The 18118-nt window shown below is 29.5% G+C and overlaps 1 protein-coding gene across 1 annotated transcript in view; it reads right to left on the bottom strand.

Moving 5' to 3' along the window:
- sick (sickie) overlaps positions 1-18118 on the bottom strand; it is a 374025-nt gene that overhangs the window by 333353 nt on the left and 22554 nt on the right. The window contains exon 3 of the mRNA XM_089107071.1: positions 42-94. Coding sequence (XP_088963197.1) covers positions 42-94 — 53 coding nt within the window. The remainder of the gene's footprint in view (positions 1-41; positions 95-18118) is intronic.

Here is an 18118-nt window from a genome sequence, read left to right as displayed (position 1 = left end):
ATTTAATTTTACTTGATTTTTCTAAATTTTAGATTACTTACCATCTGTGCAGTTGTTTTTGGCTTCCGGTTGACATCACAGAGTCTATGACTTGCTGAAAGCAAAAAGTGTAATGTCAGTTCTGAGAGAACAATTTTATATTAGTAAAACAAGAAGTTCTAAGGCTCTTTGCCAAATGCAAGAAACAACGACACAAAATTGCTACATAGAGAGGAGTGAAACTAAAACGATAGTTTAAAACAATAAAAATAATATACAAAGTGATAATTAAATAAAGAAATACTCGTATAGGTCTATACAGAAAAATAGCACATGGAAAAAGCCGAGCATCGCACACTCGGCGAACACAACTGGGCAAAACAAGTATGAATATACAGTCCCAGGTCTTGGTAGTCTACCAAATAAATAAAGTTTGTTCAAGTGAAAAAAAGGAGTAACATTAAAAACTTAAAACGAACAGAGATTATTCCGTATGTGAGGGAGGCTGCACCTTCCTCAACCCTCGCTCTTTATGATGAAGTTATTTTTTTTGCCATAATTCTCTAACAATGCTTATTCAGATTCAACAGATTCAGATTCAGATTCAGATTCATTGTCTGTTTGATAAGTTTTTCTTAAGGAGCTGACCTGTGGTTTTCAATAAGATCCCTTGATCCCTTTTTGTGGGTGTTTCCTCCCTTTTTTGAAAATCGGACAAATTTTCTCAGACTCGTAGCTTTTGATGGGTAATATTAAATTAACATATTTCATGTATCTGGAATAAGCATAAAAAGCCAATTCTTTTGATGTGTCTATTGTTATCCAAATTCTGTTTTTAATTTTCTAATTACACTCTCTGGTTTTACCTCAGTCATGCACGTTATTAACAAAATCATGCATGTCATTATCAAAATATTTCCAGGTGTTTCCAAATTTATATGTTATAATGAAAATCTTGTTTGAAATTATCAAACACCTTACATTGCAGTATTAATGTCTTAAATGATATACCAAATCTTGCTATGTTTTACAAAATCTGGTCCTGCATTATAAAAGTCTTGCAAGACATTATGTCTATCCTCAGTAGAAAGGGGGGTCCGACTCCGGAACGAACCACGTGGTTTATGGTTTTTGTCAGTGAGAATTTGAAAAACAGGAATTTTGTCACATTTATGTCTGTTTTCATGGATGGTTATGTGTGTTGGTCGATTTATTTGATGTTTTTCATGGATGGTTATGGATGATTTATGGTTTTTGTCAGTGAGAATTTGAATAACAGGAACTTTCTCACATTTATGTCTGTTTTTATGGTTTTTGTCAGTGAGAATTTGAAAAACAGAAGCTTTCTCACTTTAATGGATTATTGAGTCTAATGGGGACAGGGTCAATGACACTTCCTTCTTGTTGTTGCTCGATGCAAATGTTATGATCCAGAAATAGTATTTGTTGTTGTTGCTCGAGATATATATATATATATATATATATATATATATATATATATATATATATATATATATATATATATATATATATAGAGTCCCTAGGGAGAACACGTGGTTAATGGGGTCAATGACCTAAATTTCCATGGTCGATATTGTTGTTGTTGTTGTTTTGGCCATGTGCATAGGGTCATTAGGGAGAACACGTGGTTAATTAAAGCGATTGGGAATTTGGAACACCTGTGCTGTCAGTCATTAATCAAATTGTTTCCGGGCAAAGTTTAATAATGTCTGACAGGTACTGTCAATCATTAATCAAATTGTTTCCAGGCGAAGTTTAATAATGTCTGACAGGTGATGTCAAGATTGATTGATCTGTCACGAAATGGTAATTAATTTGTTGTTTCTAAGGGGAATTATTGATTCACGAAAGGGGAATTAATTTGATGTTTCTAAGGGGAAGGTGGGGAATAGATATATTGATTGCGTAATCGAAGGGAGAGAATTCCCGAGAAATTGATTACATAATCGGTAGAACCCTATAAGGAGCTCGTGACGGGAATCCATTTATGGGCATAGAATGACGTAATCAACTAAGACAAAAGGATTTCTGAGAAATTAATTACATAATCGGTAGAACCCTATCAGAAGATCATGACGGGGATCCATTTATGGACATAGAATGACGTAATCAACTAGGACAAAAGGATTTCTGAGAAATTGATTACATAATCGGTAGAACCCTATCAGAAGGTCATGACGGGAATTCATTTATGGACATAGAATTACGTAGTCGACTAAGACAATTGGATTTCTGAGAAATTGATTACATAATCGGTAGAACCCTATCAGGAGGTCCTAACGGGTATCCATTTATGGACATAGAATGACGTAATCAACTAGGACAAATGGATTTCTGAGAAATTGATTACATAATCGGTAGAACCCTATCAGAAGGTCATGACGGGAATTCATTTATGGGTATAGAATGACGTAATCGACTAAGACAAGCAAGTTACTTTCTTAATGTCCCTCCTAAACCCATTTTCCAACTTGAAGTACTTATCTTTTTCACCCACAACTATACTTTACAGCTTTTTGGATACCTCAACACCAAGAAATACTTTTCAAAGACCATTTCAGAGCAAGTTACTTTCTTAATGTCCCTCTAAACTCATTTTACAAGTTGAAGTTCCCATCCTTTTCACCCGCAACTTTACTTTACAGCTTTTTGAATGCCCCAACTCCAAGCAATACTTTTCAAAAGGCATTTCAGAACAAGTTATTTTCTTAATGTCCCTTCTAAACCTATTTTCCAACTTGAAGTACCCATTCTTCTCACCCACAACTTTACTTTACAGCTTTTGAATGCCCCAACACCAAGAAATACTTTTCAAAAGGCATTTCAGAACCAGTTCTTTTCTTAATGTCCCTCCCAACCCCATTTTACAAGTTGAAGTACCCATACTTTTCAACCACAACATTACTTTACAGCTCTTGAAGGCCACAACACCAAGCAATACTTTTCAAAAGGCATTTCAGAACAAGTTATTTTCTTAATGTCCCTTCTAAACCTATTTTCCAACTTGAAGTACCCATCCTTCTTACACACAATTTTACTTTACAGCTTTTGAATGCTCCAACACCAAGCAATGCTTTTCAAATGACATTTAAGAACCAGTTCTTTTCTTAATGTCCCTCCTAAACCCATTTTACAAGTTGAAGTACCCATCTTTTTCACCTACAACTGTACTTTACAGCTTTTTGGTTACCTCAACACCAATAAATACTTTTCAAAGACCATTTCAGAGCAAGTTCCTTTCTTAGTGACCATCCCAAACCCATTTACAAATTGAAGTACCCATCCTTTTAGCTTAGAGTTTTAGTTTGGTTTAGTTTTAGTTAAAAGTTTAGAGTTTTTAACTTAGAGTCTTAGCTTAGAGTTTTTGTTAGAGTTTTAGTTTAGTTTAGTTTTAATTAAGAGTTTAGAGTTTTTAGCTTAGAGTCTTAGCTTGGAGTTTTATTTAGAGTTCTAGTTTAGTTTAGTTACAGTTAAGAATTTAGAGTTTTAGCTTAGAGTCTGAGCTTAGAATTTTACTTAAAGTTATAGTTTGGTTAAGTTTTAGTTAAGAGTTTCGAGTTTTAGCTTAGAGTCTACGCTTAGAGTTTTTGTTAGAGTTCTAGTTTAGTTTAGTTTTAGTTAAGAGTTTAGAGTTTTTAGCTTAGAGTCTTAGCTTAGAGTTTTAGTTAGAGTTGAAATTTAGTTTAGTTACAGCTAAGAGTTTCGAGTTTTAGCTTGGAGTCATACCTTAGAGTTTGACTTAAAGTTTTAGTTTGGCTAAGTTTTAGTTAAGAGTTTCGCTTTTTAGCTTAGAGTCTTAACTTATACTTTTTTTGTTACAATTCTAGATTAGTTTAATTTTATTTAAGAGTTTGATGTTGTACCTTTGAGTTTCAGTTAGAGTTCTAGTTTAGTTTAGTTAAGAGTTTGGTGTTTTAGCTTAGAGTCTTAGCATAGAGTTTTTGTTAGAGTTCTAGTTTAGTTTAGTTTTAGTTAAAAGTTTAGAGTTTTTAGCTTAGAGTCTTAGCTTAGAGTTTTTGTTAGAGTTCTAGTTTGGTGTATTTTTATTTAAGAGTTTAGAGTTTTTAGCTTAGAGTTTTAGTTATAGTTATAGTTTATTTTAGTTTATTTACAGTTAAGAATTTAGAGTTTAAGCTTAGAGTCTTAGCTTAGAATTTTACTTAAAGTTATAGTTTGGTTAAGTTTTAGTTAAGAGTTTCGAGTTTTAGCTTAGAGTCTTAGCTTAGAGTTTTTGTTAGAGTTCTAGTTTAGTTTAGTTTTAGTTAAGAGTTTAGAGTTTTTTAGCTTAGAGTCTTATCTTAGAGTTTTAGTTAGAGTTGATGTTTAGTTTAGTTACAGCTAAGAGTTTGATGTTTTAAATTAGAGTCATAGATTAGAGTTTTAGTTAGAGTTCTTGTTTAGTTTAGTTTTATTTAAGAGTTTAGAATTTTATCTTAGAGTCTTAACTTAGAGTTTTTGTTAGAGTTCTAGTTTATTTTAGTTTTAGTTAAGAGTTTAGAGTTTTTAGCTTAGAGTCTTAGCTTAGAGTTTTTGTTATAGTTCTAGTTTAGTTTAGTTTTAGTTAAAAGTTTAGAGTTTTTAGCTTAGAGTATTAGCTTAGAGTTTTTGTTAGAGTTCTAGTTTAGTTTAGTCTTAACTTTGAGTTTTTTGATAGAGTTCTAGTTTAGTTTAATTTTAGTTAAGAGTTTGATGTTTTACCTTTGAGTTTCAGTTAGAGTTCTAGTTTAGTTTAGTTTTAGTTAAGAGTTTGGTGTTTTACCTTAGAGTCTTAGCTTAGAGTTTTAGTTAGAGTTCTAGTTTATTTTAGTTTTAGTTAAGAGTTTAGAATTTTAGCTTAGAGTTTTAGCTTAGAGTTTTTGTTATAGTTCAAGTTTATTTTAGTTTTAGTTAAGAGTTTAGAGTTTTTATCTTATAGTCTTAGTTTAGAGTTTTTGTTAGAGTTCTAGTTTAGTTTAGTTTTAGTTAAGAGTTTAGAATTTTATCATAGAGTCTTAGCTTAGACTTTTTGTTAGAGTTCTAGTTTATTTTAGTTTTAGTTAAGAGTTTAGAATTTTTAGCTTAGAGTCATAGTTTAGAGTTTTTGTTGAAGTTCTAGTTTAGTTTAGTTTTAGTTAAAAGTTTAGAGTTTTTAGCTTAGAGTCTTAGCTTAGAGTTTTTGTTAGAGTTCTAGTTTAGTTTAGTCTTAACTTAGATTTTTTTTTTTTATAGAGTTCTAGTTTAGTTTAATTTTAATTAAGAGTCTGATGTCTTACCTTTGAGTTTCAGTTAGAGTTATATTTTAGTTTAGTTTTAGTTAAGAGTTTAATGTTTTACCTTAGAGGCATAACTTGGTCTTTTTTTTACAGTTTTAGTTTAAATTAGCATTAGTTAACAGTTTAGGGATTTAGCTTAGAGTCTTAGCTTAGATCTTTTTCTAGAGTTATAGTTTATTTTAGTTTTAGTTAAGAATTTGGTGTTTTTAGATTAGTGTCTTATCTTAGAGTTTTTGTTGAAGTTCTAGCTTAGTTTAGTTTTAGGTAATAGTTTAGAGTTTTAGCTTAGAGTCTTAGCTTAGAGTTTTTGTAGGACTTGAAGTTTAGTTTAGTAATAGTTAAGAGTTTAGAGTTTTAGCTTAGACTCATAGCTTAGAGTTTTACTTAAAGTTGTAGTTTAGTTAAGTTTTAGTTAAGAGTTTCGAGTTTTAGCTTAGAGACTTAGCTTAGAGTTATAGTTTAGTTTAGTTTTAGTTAAGAGTTTAGAGTTTTTTAGCTTTAAGTCTTAGCTTAGAGTTTTTGTTAGTGTTCTAGTTTAGTTTAGTTATGATTAAGAATTTAGAGTTTTAGCTTAGTCATAGCTTAGAGTTTTAGTTAAAGTTATAGTTTAGTAAAGTTATAGTTAAGAGTTTAGAGTTTTACCTTAGTGTCATAGCTTAGAGTTTTTGTTAGAGTTCTAGTTCAGTTTAGTTTTAGTTAAGAGTTTCGAGTTTAGCTGAGTCTTAGCTTGAGTTTTGTTAGGTTCTAGTTAGTTTAGTTTTAGTTTAGAGTTTTAGCTTAGAGAGTTTCAATTAGGTTCTAGTTTGGTTAGTTAAGTTATGAATTTAGAGTTTAGTAGTCTATAGATTTTTACTTAAAGTTATAGTTTGGTTAAGTTTTAGTTAGAGTTTCGAGTTTTAGCTGAGCTTAGAGTTTTTGTTAGAGTTCTAGTTTAGTTTAGTTTTAGTTAAGAGTTTAGAGTTTTAGCTTAGAGTCTTAGTTTAGAGTTTTTGTTGAAGTTCTAGTTTAGTTTATTTTTAGTTTAGAGTTTTAGCTAAGACTTAGAGTTTAAATTAGAGTTCTATTTTAGTTTAGTTTTAGTTAAGAGTTTAGAGTTTTTAGATTATAGTCTTAGCTTAGTTTTATTTAGAGCTCTAGTTTAATTTAGTTTTAGTTAAGAGTTTAGAGTTTTACCATTGTCTTAGCTTAGAGTTTTATTTAGAGTTAAAGTTCAGTGTAGTTATAGTTAAGAATTTAGAGTTTTAGATTTGAGTCTTAGCTTAGAGTTTGACTTAAAGTTATAGTTTGGTTAAGTTTTAATTAAAAGTTTAGATTTTAGATGAGTCTTAGCTTAAAGTTTTTTTTAGAGTTCTATTTTATTTTTAGTTAATAGTTTAGAGTTTTAACTTAGAGTCTTAGCATAGAGTTTTTGTTAGAGTTCTAGTTTAGTTTAATTTTAGTTAAGAATTTGATGTTTTAAATTTGAGTTTCAGTTAGAGTTGTAGTTTTGTTTACTTTTAGTTAAGTGTTTATAGTTTTAACTTAGAGTCATAGCTTAGAGTTTTAGTTAGAGTTCTAGTTTAGTTTAGTTTTAGTTAAGAGTTTAGAGTTTTACCTTAGAGTCTTAGCTTAGAGTTTTTGTTAGAGTTCTAGTTTAGTTTAATTTTAGTTAAGAATTTGATGTTTTAACATTAAGTTTCAGTTAGAGTTCCAGTTTAGTTTACTTTTAGTTAAGAGTTTAGCGTTTTACCTTAGAGTCTTAGCTTAGAGTTTTAGTGAGAGTTATCGTATAGTTTAGTTTTAGGTAAGAGTTTTGAATTTTAGCTTAGAGTCATAGCTTAGAGTTTTTGTAGTTTTTATAGTTTAGTTTAGTTTTATTTAATATTTTAGAGTTTTTAGATTATATTATTAGCTTTGAGTTTTTGTTGAAGTTCTAGTTTAGTTTAGTTTTAGTTAATAGTTTAGAGTTTTAGCTTAGAGTTTTTGTTCAATCTTTATTTTATTTTAGTTATCGTTAAGAGTTTAGAGTTTTTTGCTTAAAATCATAGCTTAGATTTTTTGTTAGAGTTGAAGTGTAGTTTAGTAAAATTTAATATTTTATAGTTATAGATTATATTCTCAGATTATAGTTTGAGTTAGAGTTGAAATTTAGTTTAGTTTTAGTTAAGAAATTAGAGTTGTAGCTTAGTTTAAGTGCTTATATTTTGAATAAAATTTCTATTTTTTTTAAGTTTTATTTTTATTCTTAGATTTTTTGATGAGTCGTATATTATAGTTGTTGTGATAGTTCTAGTTTAGTTTTTTTTATTATTTTATAGGTTTTCATCGGTGTATTATATTATAGTTTTTGTTAGATTTGTAGTTTAGTTTAGTTATAATTAAGAATTTAGAGTTATTAGCTTAGAGTCGTAGTTTAGACTTTTTGTTGGAGTTCTAGTTTAGTTTAGTTAAGAGTTTAGAGTTTTATGTTAGGTCAGGTTAAGTTAGGTTAGGTTAGCCTACGTACGCGCGCGTACGTAGGCTAACCTAACCTCAGCTAACTTAACCTAACCTAACATAACTTAATCTAGCCTAACCTATCCTAACCTAACTTAAACATGGAGAGATGTTTACTAGCTAACCTAACCTAACTTAGCTAACCTAACCTAACTTACCTAATCTGACTTAACCTAACCTAATCTCGCGGCGCTTCCCGTGGTGCTTCCCGGGCCCACCGGCGCTTCCCGGGTCCCGCGGTGCAAAAAGCTATCTATCCCCCCATGTCGACCTTGTAACAGTTAGATTAGGTTAGATTATCATGAGTGATCATGTTAAGCTAACCTAACCTAACCTAACTTAAACGTGGAGAAACCTAACCTCTAACTTAAACGTGGAGATACCTAACCTCTAACCTAACCTAACCTATCCTATGGTTTTGGTATTTCTATGCAATATTGTGGAATTTTGTGGTTATTCTAGTTTAGACTAAACTTCAACTCTAACTAAATCTCTAAGCTAAGATTCTAGGCTAAACCTCTAAGCTATAACTCTTAACTAAAACTATACTAAACAATAACTCTAACTAAAACTCTAAGCTACGACTCTAAGCTAAAACTATAAACTCTTAACTATAACTAAACTAAACGAAAATTCAATCGTAACTAAAACTCTAATCTTAGACTTTAATGTAAAACTTAAAACTCTTAACTAAAACTAAACTAAACTAGAACTCTAACTAAAACTCTAACCTAAGACTTTAAGGTAAAACTCTAAACTCTTAACTAAAACTAAACTAAGCTAGAACTCTAACTAAAACTCTAAGCTAAGACTCCAAGCTAAAACTCTAAACCCTTAACTGTAACTAAAATAAACTTCAACTCTAAGTAAAACTCTAAGCTAAGACTCTAAGGTAGAACTCTAAACTCTTAACTAAACTAAACTTGAACTTCAACAAAAACTCTAAGCTAAGACTCTAAGATAAAACTCTAAACTCTTAACTAAAACTAGACTAAACTAGAACTCTAAGTAAAACTCTAAGCTAAGACTCTAAGATAAAAACTCTAAATTCTCAACTATTAATAAACTAAATTTAAACTTCAACAAAAACTCTAAGCTAAGACTCTATTATAAAACTCTAAACTCTTAACTAAACTAAACTAGAACTCCAACAAAAACTCTAAACTACGACTATAATCTAAAAACTTTAAATTATTAATTATAACTAAACTAAAATTCAAATCTAACAAAAACTCTAATCTATGACTCTAAGGTAAAACTCTAAACTCTTAAGTAAAACTAAACTAAACTAGAACTCTAACAAAAACTCTAAGCTACGACTCAGTTAAAACTCTAAACTGTTAACTAAAACTTAACCAAACTAGAACTTTAATTAAAAATCTAAGCTATTAAACTAAGATAAAAATCTAAATTCTTAACTTTAACTAAACTAAACTTTAACTCTAACTATAACTCTAAGCTAAGACTCTAAGATAAAACTCTAAACTCTTAACTATTACTAAACTAAACTTCAACTCTAACAAAATATCTCAGCTAAGACTCTAAGCAAAAATCTCTAAACTCTTAACTATTACTAAACTAAACTTCAGCTATAACAAAAAATCTAAGCTAAGACTCTAAACTATTAACTTAAACTAAACTAAACTATAACTTCAAAAAAAACTCTAAGCTAATACTCTAAGCTAAAAAATCTAAACTCTTAACTAAAACTAAAATAAAATATAACTCTAACAAAAACTCTAAGCTAAGACTCTAAGCTAAAATTCTAAACTCTTAACTAAAACTAAACTAAACTAGAACTCTAACTAAAACTCTAAGCTAAGACTCTAAGGTAAAACACTAAACTCTTAACTAAAATTAAAATAAACTAGAACTATAAGAGAATATCAAATTTGACACTTAAGCTACATAAATAAAAATAAACAAACCTAGAGAAATATCAAACACTCACAGCTTGTGATATATGTAAATAATAAAACAAAATAAATAAGAATGAAATTTAAATCTAAAATAAAAAAACATCAAATTAAATTATTACATAATAAAAATTCAAAAAACAAAGACAAAAAATAAATAAATCTCAAAGAAAATCTAAGGTAAAAACATAAAGTTATTAACTAAAATTAAACTAAATTAGAACTCTAACAAAAACTCTAAGCTAAGACTCTAAGGTAAACCTCTAAACTCTTAACTAAAACTAAACTAGAACTCTAACAAAAACTCTAAGCTAAGACTCAGCTAAAAACTCTAAACTCTTAACTAAAACTAAAATAAACTAGAACTCTAACAAAAACTCTAAGCTAAGACTCTAAGCTAAAATTCTAAACTCTTAACTAAAACCAAACTAAACTAGAACTCTAACTAAAACTCTAAGCTAAGACTCTATGGTAAAACAATAAACTCTTAACTAAAATTAAACTAAACTAGAACTCTAACTGAAACTCAAAGGTAAAACATCAAATTCTTAACTAAAATTAAACTAAATCAGAACTCTAACAAAAACTCTAAGCTAAGACTATAATTTAAAACTCTAAACTCTTAACTAAAACTAAACTAGAACTCTAACTAAAACTCTAAGCTATGACTCTAAGGTAAAACACTAAAATCTTAAATAAAATTAAACTAAACTAGAACTCTAACTGAAACTCAAAGGTAAAACATCAAATTTTTAACTAAAATTAAACTAAGCTAGAACTCTAACAAAAACTCTAAGCTATGACTCTAAGCTAAAAATCTAAATTCTTAACTAAAACTAAACTAAACTTTAGCTAAAACTCTAAGCTATGACTCTAAGGTAAAACACTAAATTCGTAACTAAAACTAAATTAAACTATAACTCTAACTGAAACTCAAAGGTAAAACATCAAACTCTAAACCAAAATTAAACTTTACTAGAACTCTAATAAAAACTTTAAGCTAAGATTCCAAGGTAAAACTCTAAACTCTTAACTAAAACTAAACTATAAATCTAACTAAAACTCTACGCTAATACTCAGCTAAAACTATAAACTCTTAACTAAAACTTAACCAAACTTTAACTCTAACTAAAACTCTAAGCTAAGACTCTATGGTAAAACTCTAAACTCTTAACTAAAACTATACAAAAATATAACTCTAATTGAAACTATAATTCTTATCTGAAACTATAAACTAAAACTAAGCTAAACTAGAATACAAAAAAAACTATAAACTACGACTCGAAGTTAAAACCAGAAAATATAAAATAAAACTAAACTAAACAATGTCTTTAATAAAAACTCTAAGCTATGACTCTAAGATAAAACTCGAAACTCTTAACTAAAACTAAACCAACCTATAACTATAAGTAAAAATAAAAGCTATGACACTAATCTAAAACTCTAAATTCATAAATTTAAATAAACCAAACTAGAACTCTAATTGAAACTCTAAGTCTAATCTAAAACTCTAAAGTAAAACTAAACTAAACTAGAACTCTAACAAAAACTCTAAGCTAAGACTCAGCTAAAACTCTAAACTCTTAACTAAAACTAAACTGAACTAGAACTCTAACAAAAACTCTAAGCTATGACACTAAGGTAAAAATCTAAACTATTAACTATAACTTTACTAAACTATAACTTTAACTAAAACTCTAAGCTATGACTCTAAGCTAAAACTCTAAATTCTTAACTATAACTAAACTAAACTAGAACACTAACAAAAACTCTAAGCTAAGACTCTAAGCTAAAAAACTCTAAACTCTTAACTAAAACTAAAGGAAACTATAACTCTAAGCTAAGTCTCTAAGCTAAAACTCAAAACTCTTAACTAAAAATTAAATAAACTACAATTTTAAGTAAAACTCTAAGCTATGAGTCTAAGCTAAAACTCTAAACTCTTAACTATTACTAAACTAAACTTCAATTCTAAAAAAAACTATAAGCTAAGACTCTAATCTAAAAATCTAAACTATTAACTAAAAGTAAACTAAGCTAGAACTTCAACATAAAATATAAGCTAAGACTCTAAGCTAAAAACTTTAAACTCTTAAATAAAACTAAAATAAAATAGAGCTCTAACTATAGTTCTAAGCCAAGACTCAAAGCTAAAATTATGTATTATGAACTATAACTAGGCTGAACTAGACCTTTAACTAAGACTCATCGCAAGTACTATAAAGTAAAAAACCAAAATCTAAACTAAAACTAAATTAAACTATAACTCTTAACTGAAAGTCAAAGGTAAAACATCAAACTCTTAACTAAAATTAAACTAAACTAGAACTCTATAAAAAAAATCTAAGTTAAGACTAAACTAAACTAGAACTCTAACAAAAACTCTAACCTAAGACTCTAATATAAAAACTCTAAACTTTTAACTAAAACTAAACTAAACTATAACTTCAACAAAAACTCTAAACTAAGACTCTAAGCTAAAAATTCTAAACTCTTAACTAACACTAAAATAAACTAGAACTCTAAAAAAAAGTCTAAGCTAAGACTATATGATAAAATTCTAAACTCTTAACTAAAACTAAACTAAACTAGAACTCAAACTAAAACTCTAACTAAGACTCTAAGCTAAAAACTCTAAACTCTTAACTAAAACTAAAATAAACTTGAACTCTAACAAAAACTCTAAGCTAAAACTCTAAGCCAAAATTCTAAACTCTTAACTAAAACTAAACTAAAATAGAACTCTATCTAAAACTCTAATCTATGACTCTAATGTAAAACACCAAACTCTTAACAAAAACTAAACTAAACTAGAACTCTAACTGAAACTCAGAGGTAAAACACCAAACTCTTAACTAAAATTAAACTAAACTAGAACTCTATCAAAAAACTCTAAGTTAAGACTAAACTAAACTAAAACTCTAAATAAAACTCTAAGCTAAGACTCTAAGCTAAAAACTCTAAACTTTTAACTAAAACTAAACTAAACTAGAACTTTAACAAAAACTCTAAGCTAATACTCTAAGCTAAAAACTCTAAACTCTTAACTAAAACTAAAATAAACTAGAACTCTAACAAAAACTCTAAGTTAAGACTCTAAGCTAAAATTCTAAACTCTTAACTAAAACTAAACTAAACTAGAACTCTAACTAAAACTCTAAGCTATGACTCTAAGGTAAAACATCAAACTCTTAGCTGTAACTAAACTAAACTTCCACTCTAACTAAAACTATAAGATAATACTCTAAGCTAAAAAACTCTAAACTCTTAACTAAAACTAAACTAAACTAGAACTCTAACAAAAACTCTAAGCTAAGACTCTAATCTAAAACTCGAAACTCTTAACTAAAACTTAACCAAACTAAAACTTAAAGTAAAATTCTAAGCTAAGACTCTAAGCTAGAACTCTAAATTCTTAAATGTAACTAAACTAAAATAAACTAGAACTCTAAATAAAACTCTAAGCTAAGACTCTAAGCTAAAAACTCTAAACTCTTAATTAAAACTAAACTAAACTAGAACTCTAACAAAAACTCTAATCTAAGACTCTAAGCTAAAAACTCTAAACTTTTAACTAAAACTAAACCAAACTAAAATTCTACGCTAAGACTCTAAGCTAAAAACTCTAAACTCTTAACTAAAACTAAAATAAACTAGAACTCTAACAAAAACTCTATGCTAAGACTCTAAGCTAAAACACCAAACTCTTAACTAAACTAAACTCAAAGGTAAAACATCAAACTCTTAACTAAAATTAAAATAAACTAGAATTCTAACAAAAAAAGTCTACGTTAAGACTCTAAGCTAAAAACTCTAAACTCTTAATTAAAACTTAGCCAAACTAAAACTTTAAGTAAAACTCTAAGGTATGACTCCAAGCTAAAACTCGAAACTTTTATCTGTAACTAAACTAAATTTCAACTCTAACTAAAACTCTAAGCTAAGACTCTAAGCTAAAAACTCTAAACTCTTAACTAAAACTAAACTAAACTAGAACTCTAACAAAAACTCTAAGCTAAGACTCTATGCTAAAACTTGAAACTATTAACTAAAACTTAACCAAACTTCAGCTTTAAGTAAAACTCTAAGCTATGACTCTAAGCTAAAACTCTAAATTCTTAACTGTAGCTAAAATAAACTAGAACTCTAAATAAAACTCTAAGCTATGACTCTAAGCTAAAAACTCTAAACTCTTAACTAAAACTAAACTAAACTAAAACTCTAACAACAACTCTAAGCTAAGGCTCTAAGCTAAAAACTCTAAACTTTTAACTAAAACTAAACCAAACTAAAACTCTAAACTAAAAGGATGGGTACTTCAATTTGTAAATGAGTTTGGGATGGTCACTAAGAAACGAACTTGCTCTGAAATGGTCTTTGAAAAGTATTTCTTGGTGTTGAGGTAACCAAAAAGCTGTAAAGTACTGTTGTAGGTGAAAAAGATGGGTACTTCAACTTGTAAAATGGGTTTAGGAGGGACATTAAGAAAAAAACTGGTTCTGAAAAGTCATTTGAAAAGTATTGCTTGGTGTTGGAGCATTCAAAAGCTGTAAAGTAAAATTGTGTGTAAGAAGGATGGGTACTTCAAGTTGGAAAATAGGTTTAGAAGGGACATTAAGAAAATAACTTGTTCTGAAATGCCTTTTGAAAAGTATTGCTTGGTGTTTTGGCCTTCAAGAGCTGTAAAGTAATGTTGTGGTTGAAAAGTATGGGTACTTCAACTTGTAAAATGGGTTTGGGAGGGACATTAAGAAAAGAACTGGTTCTGAAATGCCTTTTGAAAAGTATTTCTTGGTGTTGGGGCATTCAAAAGCTGTAAAGTAAAGTTGTGGGTGAGAAGGATGGGTACTTCAAGTTGGAAAATAGGTTTAGAAGGGACATTAAGAAAATAACTGGTTCTGAAATGCCTTTTGAAAAGTATTGCTTGGAGTTGGGGCATTCAAAAAGCTGTAAAGTAAAGTTGCGGGTGAAAAGGATGGGAACTTCAACTTGTAAAATGAGTTTGGAGGGACATTAAGAAAGTAACTTTCTCTGAAATTTTCTTTGAAAAGTATTTCTTGGTGTTGAGGTATCCAAAAAGCTGTAAAAGTATAGTTGTGGGTGAAAAAGATAAGTACTTCAAGTTGCAAAATGGGTTTAGGAGGGACATTAAGAAAGCAACTTGCTTGTCTTAGTCGATTACGTCATTCTATACCCATAAATGAATTCCCGTCATGACCTTCTGATAGGGTTCTACCGATTATGTAATCAATTTCTCAGAAATCCATTTGTCCTAGTTGATTACGTCATTCTATGACCATAAATGGATTCCCGTAAGGACCTCCTGATAGGGTTCTACCGATTATGTAATCAATTTCTCAGAAATCCAATTGTCTTAGTCGACTAAGTCATTCTATGCCCATAAATGAATTCCCGTCATGACCTTCTGATAGGGTTCTACCGATTATGTAATCAATTTCTCATAAATCCATTTTTCCTTGTTGATTACGTCATTCTATGCCCATAAATGGATCCCCGTCATGACCTTCTGATAGGGTTCTACCGATTATGTAATCAATTTCTCAGAAATCCATTTTTTCTAGTTGATTACGTCATTCTATGCCCATAAATGGATTCCCGTCACGAGCTCCTTATAGGGTTCTACCGATTATGTAATAAATTTCTCGGGACTTCTCTCCCTTCGATTACGCAATCAATATATCTCTTCCCCACCTTCCCCTTAGAAACATCAAATTAATTCCCCTTTCGTGAATCAATAATTCCCCTTAGAAACAACAAATTAATTCCCATTTCGTGACATATCAATCAATCTTGACATCACCTGTCAGACATTATTAAACTTCGCCTGGAAAAAATTTGATTAATGATTGACAGTACCTGTCAGATATTATTAAACTTTGCCCGGAAACAATTTGATTAATGACTGACAGCACAGGTGTTCCAAATTCCCTATCGCTTTAATTAACCACGTGTTCTCCCTAATGACTCTATGCACATGGCCAAAACATTAACAACAACAATATCGACCTTGGAAATTTAGGTCATTGACCCCATTAACCACGTGTTCTCCCTAGGGACTCTATATATATATATATATATATATATATATATATATATATATATATATATATATATATATATATATATATATATATATATATATATATATCTCGAGCAACAACAAGAAATACTATTTCTGGATCATAACATTTGCATCGAGGAACAACAAGAAGGAAGTGTCATTGACCTGCCCCCATTAGACTCAATAATCCATTAAAGTGAGAAAGTTCCTGTTTTTCCATTCTCACTGACAAAAACCATAAAAACAGACATAAAAGTGAGAAAGTTCCTGTTTTTCAAATTCTCACTGACAAAAACCATAAATCATCCATAACCAATGAAAGATCTTAAGCCGAACTGGACAGCCATTAAAAAAAATCAACAAAGAGAAAAATCTCTAACAAAAAACAAAAAAACAAGACTTTGACCAGTTGAGAGAAAAGAAAACAACAGAAACAAAACAACGTGGATATTTCGCCTGTATACAAACAAGGCGTCTACAGCACGAAAGACAAAAAAACAAACAAGATAAAACTAAAAATCGCTGAGGCCAATGAGTAGTTTTTTTAGTTCTGGTAAGGATTTAACTCGGGGAAATTTAGTAAGTGGGGTGTATAAAATTCCGTGTTCTTGTGGGAAGTTCTATATTGGTAGGACTCACCAACAATTTGTTGAAAGGTTTATTGAACACCGAAATTCAATAGAAAAAAACCCTACAATTAAGCAAGCCTCCAGAAACTTTCGTTTCAGCTTTAGCAGAGCATATTTGGCTTCAACCAGATCATTTTTTAAAATTTGATGAAGCCTTGGTTATTTCTAATGATAAGAGGTACACCCAATGGGCCAGGGAAGCCATAAAAATTAAAAAACATATGTTTGCTAACCTTTCCATAAATAGGGACACGGGTAATTTAAATATTGACCCAATTTATGATAACCTTCTAAAGAGTGAATCAATTATCAATAAGGGAGTAAAGATTTTAAATAATCACCAGGGGACTATTTTACCTGTTAGACCAAAACGATTTGCTTCAGTAATAGCTAACAAATTGATTATTTCACAAAATAGCAATTAAATAAATTTAAAGTTTTTTTATTTTTCCTCATGTAAACGTGGGTACAAAAGTAATGTCAACATTTTTAGTAAATTTACCATACGTTTTGCTTGGTTGGCCATGTTGAAATTTTTTTTTTTTTTTTTTTTTTTTTGGTGGTGGTTTTATTGGTTTTTAGTTTTATCCGTTTTTTTTTTTGTCTTTCGTTCTTTATACGCCTTGTTTTTATAAAGGCGAAATATCCGTGTTGTTTTGTTTATGTTGTTTTTCTTTTCTCTCCACTGGCCACAGTCTCGTTTGTTTGTTTTTTTTAGAGATTTTTCTCTTTGTTGGTTTTTCATCCATAACCATCCATGAAAAACATCAAATAAATCGATCAACACACATAACCATCCATGAAAACAGACATAAATGTGACAAAATTCCTGTTTTTCAAATTCTCACTGACAAAAACTATAAACCACGTGGTTCGTTCCAGAGTCGGACCCCCCTTTCTACTATCCTCTTGTATTACCTCAGTATTACAAATTATTAACAAAAGCATACATGGTATTATCAAAATCGTGCCAAATGTTTCCAAATCTTGTGTGAAATAATCAAAATCTTGTCCAAAATTATCAAACACCTTACGTTGCAGTAAGTCTTGCAAGTTATTAACAAAATCATGCATGGTATTATCAAAATCTTGCCATGTTTTTCCAACTCTTATGTGGTGTAATCAAAATCTTGTCTGAAACTATCAAACACCTTACATTACAGTATTAATGTCTAACATTATATTACCAAATCTTTCTAGGTACTACCAAATCGGAAACACTTGGCAAGATTTTGGAAATACCATGCATGATTTTGTTAATAACTTGCAAGACTTAGGTAATACCGGAGAGGATACTCATTTTGACTTTATCACACAAGATTTAGAAACACTTGGCACGATTTTGATAATACCATGCATGATTTTCATCATAATTTGTTATATCAGATAATACCAGAGGATACACACAATGTCTTGCAAGACTTGGATAATGCAGGACCAGATTTTGTAATACATAGCAAAATTTGATAATATCATGTAAGAAATTAATACTGCAAGGTGTAATACTGCAAGGTGCAATATGTAAGGTGTTTGATAATTTCAGACAAGATTTTGATTATACCATTTTTGAATCTTGTGTAGTTGAATGCTCTTTTCCAAATAATCGGAAGTTTTTAATTGCAGTTATTTACCGTACTCCGTCATCCAGCCAGATAGAATTTAAAAATCATTTTGAAAGTATGTTGGATAAATTAGCTAGTCTTAATACTCCTTATTTAGTTATGGGTGATTTTAATATTGATTTAATGAAACTCCTATCTGCAG

This window comes from Artemia sp. Qi Xiang Cuo, chromosome 21, assembly GCF_049724085.1.
Source record: "Artemia sp. Qi Xiang Cuo chromosome 21, ASM4972408v1, whole genome shotgun sequence".
NCBI classification, from domain to species: domain Eukaryota; kingdom Metazoa; phylum Arthropoda; class Branchiopoda; order Anostraca; family Artemiidae; genus Artemia; species Artemia sp. Qi Xiang Cuo.
This window is presented reverse-complemented; position numbering and strand designations above follow the sequence as displayed.